Raw genomic sequence first — 10,058 nt, forward strand, 5'->3', positions numbered from 1 at the left:
AGTTTACATCCTTTTTCTCCTGATTTTTTACTTTCTGGTATGTCTTTATAAATAGAACGGATGTAAAAAATCAGGAGAAAAAGGATGTAAACTATCCTGAGAAAGGGAATCAATCATATCGGGGTCTTGGTGGTCGCTTTAATCGTGGGCGTGGAAGAAATTACAACTCACGTGGAAGGGGGTCGTTCAAATGGGTTCGTCCTCAAAATAATTCCAAAGGGAAGGAACACCAAGAAAATTCTACCCAGAAGAGTGAGAATGTGTGTTATAGATGTGGATCTAAGGGACATTGGGCCCGTACGTGTCGAACCCCTCCACATTTTTGTAAGCTGTACATGAATTCCACGAAAGGAAAAGGGAAAGAAGTCAATTTAGCAGAAAACTTCGAGGATACATCGTATCTCGATTCTCCCTCCTTTACAAATGATTTGCATTAGACCGCTTTTGCGGTTAACTAAAGAGCTTGTATTGAGACTGCTGAAATAGTCTCTAATTATGCTATATATGTATAATATTAAGCTTTTGTTATTTTGAAAAATAATGTTGTTTTAACAACAATTTAATGTATAATTATTGTGTGTTTTCCTTTTATGAATAAAATTTACTTTCTTTTTATTGATGTTTATCTTAATCACCGGAAATGGATGAAACAATCTCCAAGGAAATGGCTCAAGAAATTTGTATAACAGATAGTGGAACAACACACACTATTCTGAAGGACAAAAGATATTTCTCTAACTTAAAACCGACAAACATTATTGTCAATACAATATCAGGTCCTGTAGACGTGATTGAAGGAACTTGTATGGCCAACTTTATGTTGCCTAATGGAACCAAGTTTTCCATAAAAAATGACTTGTATTCTCCAAACTCTAAAAGGAATTTGTTGAGTTTCAAAGACATATATCTTCAAGGATATGATACTCAGTCTGCAACTGAGAATGAAAAGAAGTATATGTACATAACTTCTGATAAATCGGGAAAAAGGCTTATATTGGAAAAATTTCCAAAACTTCCTTCAGGATTGCATTATACTCATATAAGTGCAATCGAATCGCATCTAGTGATTAAAAGAAATCCAGAAGATTTCACATTATGGCATGATCGCCTCGGTCATCCAGGCACCTCGATGATGCGAAAAATCATAGGGAGCTCACATGGACACCCATTGAAAATCCAGGAGATATATCATGGGAATAAAAAGACATGTGCCGCATGTTCTCTTGGAAAACTGATCATAAGGCCATCGCCAACCAAAATTGATAAAGAATCACCAAAATTCCTTGAACAAATTCAAGGAGATATTTGTGGACCAATAAATCCACCATGTAGACCATTCCACTATTTCATGGTATTAATTGACGCATCCAACAGATGGTCACATGTTTGTCTATTATCATCTCGAAATATGGCATTAGCGAGATTTCTAACTCAAATAATCAAACTGAGGGCTCAGTTTTCTGATTACCCTATTAAAAGAGTTAGACTAGACAACGCTGGTGAATTCACATCCTAAGATTTTAATGATTATTGTATGGTAACGGGAATTGAAGTAGAACATCTTGTAGCTCATGTTCATACACAAAATGGTTTGGCTGAATCTTTAATTAAACGCCTGCAATTAATTGCAAGACCATTAATCATGAGATCAAAACTCCCAACCTCTGTATGGGGACACGCTATTTTGCATGCTAAAGCACTTATCCGAATGAGACCAAGTGCATATCATAAATATTCTCCATTACAACTAGTATTTGGTCGTGAACCAAATATTTCTCATCTAAAGATTTTCGGTTGTGCGGTATATGTGCCTGTAGCACCGCCACAACGTACAAAGATGGGATCACAATGAAGGTTAGAGATATATGTGGGTTATGATTCTCCATCCATTATAAAGTATTTAGAACCTCGAACTGGTGACCTCTTTACGGCACGCTTTCCTAACTGTCATTTTGATGAAAAAGAGTTCCCAGTTCTAGGGGGAGAAAGCAAACAAGTAGGAAAAAATATAAAGTGGAGTGTAACATCTTTGTTACATCTTGATCCTCCTACGAAACAGTCGGAACTGGAAGTTCGACGAATTATGCATTTACAAAATATAGCAAATCAATTACCTGATGCTTTTGCAGATACTAAAACGATAACCAAATCACATATTCCAGCTGCAAATGTTCCTCCTCGGATTGAAATTCCACAAGAACATGGAAAAGCAGACGATACACGTGAGTCTAGAACACGCCTGAAGCGTGGTAGACCAGTTGGTTCTAAGGATAAAAATTCTAGAAAGCGAAAGGAAGCTGAAAAGCTCGATACTCCCAAAATAGCTGAAAATATTTTGGAGGAGACAAATCATGAGAATAATGATGATGTAGAAAATCGTGAACCAGAAGAGAATCATGAGATTTCTATAAACTACTTATGATGGAAAGATATGGAACCGAAATGAAATAAATGTAGTCGATGACGTTTTCTCATACCTCGTAGCAAAAGAAATAAATGAGGAAAACGAAGATCCAGAACCACAGTTTGTATATGAATGTCAAAAGAGACATGACTGGATAAAATGGAAGGATGCCATCCAAGTCGAACTTGATTCTCTTAATAAACGAGATGAATTCGGACCTATTATACTCACACCTGAAGATGTGAGACCGGTTGGATACAAATGGGTTTTCGTTAGAAAACGAAATGAGAAAAATGAAATTACGAGATATAAGGTTCGTCTCGTAGCTCAAGGATTTTCTCAAAGACCCGGGATTGATCACGAAGAAACATATTCCCCCGTGATGGATGCAATCACTTTCAGATTCCTGATGAGTCTAGCAGCTGATAAAAATCTAGAAATGCGTCTTATGGATCTCGTTACAGCATATTTGTATGGATCATTAGATACAGATATCTATATGAGAGTTCCTGATGGGTCAAAAATGCCATAAACATTGAAATCTAAACCCAAAGAGTTATGTGCAATAAAGTTGCAAAGATCATTATATGGGTTAAAGCAATCTGGGCGAATGTGGTATAATCGTCTCAGTGAACATTTAACGAAAGAAGGATATGTGAACGATCCTATATGCCCATGTGTTTTCATCAAGAAAACAAAATCCGGATTTGTGATAATCGCGGTATATGTTGATGATCTAAATATAATTGGGACTCACGATGAAATACAAAAAGCAACAAACTATTTAAAAGGGCAATTTGAGATGAAAGATCTCGGACAAACAAAGTTTTGTCTTGGCCTACAGATTGAACATTCCCCAAAGGGTATATTTGTGCACCAATCCACGTATACCAAAAGAGTGCTAAAACAATTCAACATGGATAAGGCAACTCCTCTAAGTACTCCTATGGTCGTTAGATCACTTAACGTTGAGAGTGATCCATTTCAACCGCATGAGAAAAATGAAGAGATACTTGGTCCTGAACTACCATATATGAGTGCCATCGGAGCCCTTATGTATCTTGCGAATTGTACAAGACCTGATATATCATTTGCCGTTAATCTTTTGGCAAGATTCAGTTCATCTCCTACAAGAAGGCATTGGAATGGGATTAAACATATCTTCCGATATCTTCAAGGGACGATAAATTTAGGATTATTTTATCCTAAAAATTCAAAAGGGCAAATGGTTGGTTTTGCAGATGCGGGATACTTATCAGATCCACATAAAGCCCGATCACAGACTGGATATGTCTTTACAATCAGAAGCACTGCTATATCCTGGCGTTCCCAGAAGTAAACGCTTGTGGCTACTTCTTCAAATCATGCTGAAATCATTGCACTTCATGAAGCAAGTAGAGAATGTGTATGGTTGAGATCAATAAGCCAACACATACAATCAAGCAGTGAGATCAACACAAACAAAGAGCCAACCATCCTATATGAAGATAATGCTGCATGTGTTGCCAAAACGAATGAATGATATATCAAAAATGATAGAACCAAACATATCCCTCCGAAATTCTTTTTATACACCCAAGAACTTAAGAAGAATAAAGACATTGAAGTCAAATATGTCCGATCATGTGACAATGCTGCAGATCTCTTCACAAAATCACTACCTACCTCGGTGTTCAAGAAGCATGTCTATGCTATTGGAATGCGCCACCAACGAGATTTGTAAAGTTGATCACTCGAGGGGGAGACTACGTCGTTGTACTCTTTTTTACCTACTAAGGTTTTTCCCACTGGGTTTACTTAGAAAGGTTTTTAACGAGACAACAGAAGACATTACACAAGACAATAGTGACACTGGTCTCCAAGGGGGAGTGTTACAAATGTCAAAGAAGTCAGGCAGCCACAATCAAAGAAGTCAGGTAGCCGCAATTGTTTACGTAAAATGTGTGGAGCCCACCGTCACTATGCGTGCATAGTAACTTATCTTTTTCTCTATAAATAGAACGTTAAACGTTCATTGTAAAACACAATTCAGAAATACAATATCACAACAATCATCAGATAATAGAATTCTCTCTCTTTCTATTCTCAGTATACTATTCACACCGGGTATAAATATTTCTTCTATAAATATTTTTATCTTTATGATAAATACCCATATACTTTTTATAACAAAACATATTATGTTAAGGGCTATATTAATTGATATGCATAGAAGACTTAATTATATGTAAATATAGGCAAATCAAGATATTATTTTAGAAATATAAATAGGGAAAGAACCTGTAATGAAAATGATAAGCCGACGAGGAAACACCCGATGCATGTTCCAGTAGCAGAAATCTGACGAGGTAAATACAAATTTAATTATATGTAACTTTTTCACCTATACATGTATATAAGGAGAATAGATATTTTTATTTACCAATATATATATATACATATATATATATATATGTATATAGGGAGGATTGTAATAATAAACAATAATAAGTTGGAAATTTTTTATTGTTATTAAATAAATTCTTTAAAACATATTTTTTAAATAGCGATGTTGAGAAAAATGACTTGTAAAAATTACTTGTATTCGACAAATAACATAGAAAAATGTTAGTCACTTGTTACTTACTAGAAGTAACGGCCTTCTTCCCGATTTATCCATCAACACTACACCTAAAGTTGTCATAGGGATCTGGAAGAAAAAACCCGTCTCAGCTTCAATAATTTTTAAAAATGATACATTGAATTTTAACAGTTTAGAAATACAATCGATGATTATTAACTAAGAAAAATGGTCTCATGGCAAAAAAGGGAAAAACATGGAAGCATAATTCAAAATCCAAAGATTTCGGTCCATCGACTCAACCAAAGCGGCAAACTAAGGGAGTTGATGAAGCGATGACGATTTTGCTTGTTCTTTCTGTATCAGTTACTTAAGGAGAAGAGTGATTGCAAAATGACAAACGCCGAGTTACGAAAAGGTCTTAGCACTAGAAGCCTTTCACAAGAGGTTCGAGACCTATTTAACTCTGTAGAATATGGTTATAGGATTAATTTTGGGTCGGGTCAATTCGGGTTGGACGGATAAACAAATCAAACTGAGGTTAGATCGATTTGGTTTGTATTGGAGAAGCTTATGTTCGTTTATAATTCTATAGTCATGTTCGCTTGGTAGTCGCCAGCGATCACAATCAAATGTTGTTCGTTTGATAGTTATTGGATTCAATGATCATTCACAGTGATTGATCGCAGCACCAACGACTAAAACTTTCAGGATTGGTGGCTATCCCTCTCCCCCTTCTCTCTCAAATGGAAACCATTCACACCCTAACAATATCCCTCTTTCTTTCTCAAGTTTTTCTTCCCTATAAAACCTCTAGTAGTATATATATATATATATATATATATATATATATATATATAAATGAAAAAAGTAATTAATAACCAAAAACTTACTTGTACGACCACCATCGCAATCATTCCAATTTTGGAAGAAAAACCTACAAAACAAAACTAAGTTGGTTAGTGAAGTTTTCCTTTTTGGGGTTTAGGGCACATTAACCAATATTAAAGGTATATTTGTACCAGCAGATTCGAAAATAGAGCTAGAGTAAAACGCAATTCCATTAACCCCTCCAAATTGTTGCAAAACCATCAGACCAACTCCCACCTAAATCCACTTAGTATTTCATCATCGAATAATGAAGATAATTAGTTACTGAACAATTTCATAAGTTAAAACTTACAAATAGAGATTTGGCATACTTTGGCTGGAACAGGTCTAGTATACTACCTTCTGATAAATTTGTAAGTCTTTGCGTATAATCCTAGAAAATGAAGAAATACAAGACATGTAAAATTTCAATCGAACATTCTAGTATTTGAGTGCAAGAAGAATTTAGTTTTACTTTACTTTGATTTCATTAGACTCATATGAAATATCTGCAGATTCACCCCGTAATCGTTGCAATGCAATCTCAAATTCTTCCCATCTGCCAACTTTTGCCTGAGAATTTTTGCGAACAATTACCGTTTATTTTCTAAGACAATTAAATTAAAGTTTTGGATTACTTAGCATAATGATATATAAACTCAAATCTTCAAAACGTTTCTGAATTCCGCTAATTAATTAGATTAACTAGATTTGGCATCTCAATAGTTAGTTACATTACAACTATTAAACTTGTAGTATAATTGGCGGCGGATAACGTACCAACCATCTAGGAGACTCTGGGATGATAAATAATCCCATCATTTGTATAACACATGGTACCAATCCTGAAGTATCCAAAAATAATTAACGATTTTCTTAGTATGATTTACTTATTTTTATAAAAGTTATTTGATCCAAAGTATCTTCTTGTATATTACCAATCAAAGCTAAAATTCGCCAGCCTATAAAAGAGCCCAAGAGATATGCGACCGAGACACCCAAACATATCATTAACTGCAATGTTAGCAATGTTATAGAACGATGGAGATATGAAAGTAATACTTTTTATGTATATACTTTGTAAATTTTGATTTGATTTACAAAAACTAATTTAGCTATTGTATAATATATTCTTACCTGATGAACAGTTGTAAATCCACCACGAAGATCCTTAGGAGTGATTTCAGCTATGTATACAGGAACCTGATCATCAATGAACAAAACAATCTGATCATTAGGTCACTCATCTTACAATTATTCATGGCTAAACACTTTTTACCATCAAAACTTTCGACGAGAAATAATAATAAAGCTGAGAACATATATAAGTTATGTACTGATCATCTAATTTGTTTTCTTGTAAATCACCAACAATATTTTTCATTATTCAAGCTACTAGCTAGAGTTTATAGAATTTACCACAAACGAAAGGACGCCCATTCCATAACCAACCAAGAATCTCCCAACGTCAAGCCAAACTGCAACCTTAATAGACAAAACAACATGGTTATGTTTAAGTACTTCTTGATGAAATATAGTTGATGAGAAATACAGAGCGAGAGAGATAGAAAAATACTAAGCTAACCTTAGAAAGGTAGATTGTTAACCAGCCGAGAATGCAAAACATCTCCGAGAAACCCATAGTCTAATCACACACAAATAAATGATTTATTTACCAGTTTGACGCAAAAGTATACATATTCGATTGTCATGGAAGAAAGAAGAAGAAACTTTACAGCTCGTCTGCCTATTAAATCAGCGATTCGTCCACTCATAGCTGCGCCGATCATTGCTCCAATTGTCAGAATCGAACCGAAAAGCGAATACTGCATGTATTTTAAAAACATTGTGGGATATCGACTAGATTATTCATTCGAACCTCTCCAAGACAAAAGTTTCATGGTTTTGGTCGTGTAGTTAACCACTAACTCTAGGATCGACGATCTCTTTTGGAACAATTTATATTGATCGTCCAATTATAGGAATTGTAAATTTGATTAGTACATGGTTTCCTTAAATAGTTAAAATATACTGAGAATGAGATCATCATTCTTGTAATTGTACGTCTCCATTCATCCGTTATCTTCTACTATCATATATAACCCTCTCTCCACTACTTAGCTCAATGGCTCAACCTAACATACTAAAATAAATTTACTATATTTTACTTATCTTTTTTTTTTTTACAAACTATATTTTTTACTTACTTATATTAGAAATAAAAATATATATATCATAATAAATAAAAAGACAAAAAAAAACAGTATACCTCTGCCACAGAGAGATTTAAGTCCTTGGTTAAATCGGACTGAACAGGTGATGAGTATCCTATCTGCCAAAATTTTCAAAAGAAATTAAAAATTAAGAACCAAACACAAAACACCACACGATTACTAAAAAACAAAGCAAAAAATAATAATTGTAAACTCACAGCTGAGCCAAAGACAAAGGAACCAGACACAGCTACAAAAGTGGTGAGCAAGAGAGTAGTTGTTGTTGTCGCCGATGAATCTTGATTTTCTTTCTCAATAAGTGAAGTTTCAGGAGCAAGATTAGCTTCATCGATTTCTCCTTTCATTTTCTCTGTTTTTTTTTTTTTGGGTTCTATCTTTCCTAGTGAAAGACTTGAGTCAAGACAAAGTAGAGTTGTTGGAGAGCATCTTGTGAACTAATATATAGAGAAGAGATAAGGTTATTTAATTTTTTTGTCTTTGTCGTCAAGTAATTATATATAGAGAAAAAGTAAAGAGTAAAACAAAACAAAAAAATTAATTAAGAAAATGAAAAGAACTCAAACCTTATTTCAAAAAAAAAAGAAAAGACACTGACAAGATTTTCTGTGCCTACCAAGCATATATTTAAATCATTTTCGATGGTTTTTTCTATTTAATTGTTACAAGACGTGCTAATTTTTTAAAGCATGTTACTTTTTATGTGAATATGTTATCCACAAATTTTTTAAATGATGTACTTTATAAGTTGTATACTTTTCTCGAGAAAACTATATGCATTATTTAATAGTGTCTTTGTGTTTTGATACCAAAAAGTAAATAGTGTTTTTGTCACTTATTGACTTAAAATTTTTTTTATTTTTATTTTCTTTCTTATTTATTTTTTCATCCGAAATTAGTTAGAGGTCAAAATAGTAATGTTGTTTACATATGTGATATGAAACGGTTCTGTACAAACTTTTCGTACCAGATTATCCGCTTTAACATTAGTCCTACGAGAAATTAAAGATGAAAAAGAAGAAAACTCCTCCTTGTCGCTCTGAAATTCCTCTAAATACACTAAAAACGCCGGCCATTCGGTTAGAGAAGACACCATCTTTACCAGGTCTTAATAGTTTGTAAAGAACGCTACCTCTTGATGATCTGCACCAATCATACACTTCATCACCCAGAGAAGAGCCTCGACTTCGGCATGTAGTGGAGATAGACTTCTACGGAGGTTCGCAGCTCCCATTTTTGGTGGCTCTCCATTTGACGATGTACAGAACAACCATGTAACGGAGAACTTATCACTTCCTTTCTATGATCCATCCACAAAACAACGGTATCCAGAATAATTCGACTCAAGTAAAGCATCCCTCATTCGAGTTCTATTTACCAAGTCCACAGAACCATGATTTTCATTATGAAGCTCAATTTGAGCTAACTGCCACAATTGTGCCTCTTTTTCCGCTAATCGTAATACGTCTATTGGGTTTTTATCTACATTTTCAAATATACCAAATAATCCATGGGAAGGCCGATGAATCAAATTCCGAAGGTATTCTCCAAAATAAATGATCCAGATTCGCAAGATTAGATTCCGTGGGAAAAATTCCCACAGCCGTAGGAATCTGTGAAAGTGTCCAAATCTGCCGTGCTGGGTGGCACTGTAAGTGTGTATGATTGATTGTTTTCTCTGATGCGCCACATCTGGCACATCCCGTGTCACAATCAATTCCTCTTTTCCGCAAATTTTCTGTAACTGGTACACAACCCGTTAAGATTTGCCACAAGAAATGGCGTATCTTAGGTGGACACTGTACTTGCCAAAAATGTGCTTTTAGCGGTTTGATGTCAGGGCCAAAAAGGGTAAATTGGTCTCCGACTTTTCTATTCGGGTGGTATGATATCCGGATTTGACTGTATATTTTTCGGATTTTGTAAAATGCCCCAAAGAATCATCCTTTGTTGGCGCACCCACAGGTATGGCGCTTATTAGCGCGACATCTTC

The 10,058-nt window shown here is 34.7% G+C and overlaps 1 protein-coding gene across 8 annotated transcripts in view; it reads right to left on the minus strand.

Moving 5' to 3' along the window:
• LOC9330663 (sugar transporter ERD6-like 5) overlaps positions 1–8,551 on the minus strand; it is a 28,907-nt gene extending 20,356 nt beyond the window's left edge. For 2 of the 8 annotated variants that reach the window (XM_021012887.1, XM_021012891.1), the window contains exons 1-14: positions 8,266–8,513; positions 8,104–8,166; positions 7,571–7,660; positions 7,420–7,479; positions 7,254–7,319; positions 6,972–7,037; positions 6,773–6,848; positions 6,615–6,679; positions 6,315–6,407; positions 6,148–6,228; positions 5,987–6,071; positions 5,858–5,901; positions 5,031–5,093; positions 4,685–4,744 (exon numbers count right to left, since the gene is read on the minus strand). In XM_021012887.1, the coding sequence (XP_020868546.1) occupies positions 4,685–4,744; positions 5,031–5,093; positions 5,858–5,901; positions 5,987–6,071; positions 6,148–6,228; positions 6,315–6,407; positions 6,615–6,679; positions 6,773–6,848; positions 6,972–7,037; positions 7,254–7,319; positions 7,420–7,479; positions 7,571–7,660; positions 8,104–8,166; positions 8,266–8,412 (1,059 nt within the window). In that variant the 5' untranslated portion in view covers positions 8,413–8,513. The other 6 variants (XM_002894556.2, XM_021012892.1, XM_021012889.1 and 3 more) reach the window with 6 other exon arrangements.
• Between the last annotated feature and the right edge of the window lie 1,507 nt (positions 8,552–10,058).

The sequence above is a fragment of the Arabidopsis lyrata genome (assembly GCF_000004255.2).
Source record: "Arabidopsis lyrata subsp. lyrata unplaced genomic scaffold ARALYscaffold_1, whole genome shotgun sequence".
Taxonomy (NCBI): Eukaryota; Viridiplantae; Streptophyta; class Magnoliopsida; order Brassicales; family Brassicaceae; genus Arabidopsis; species Arabidopsis lyrata.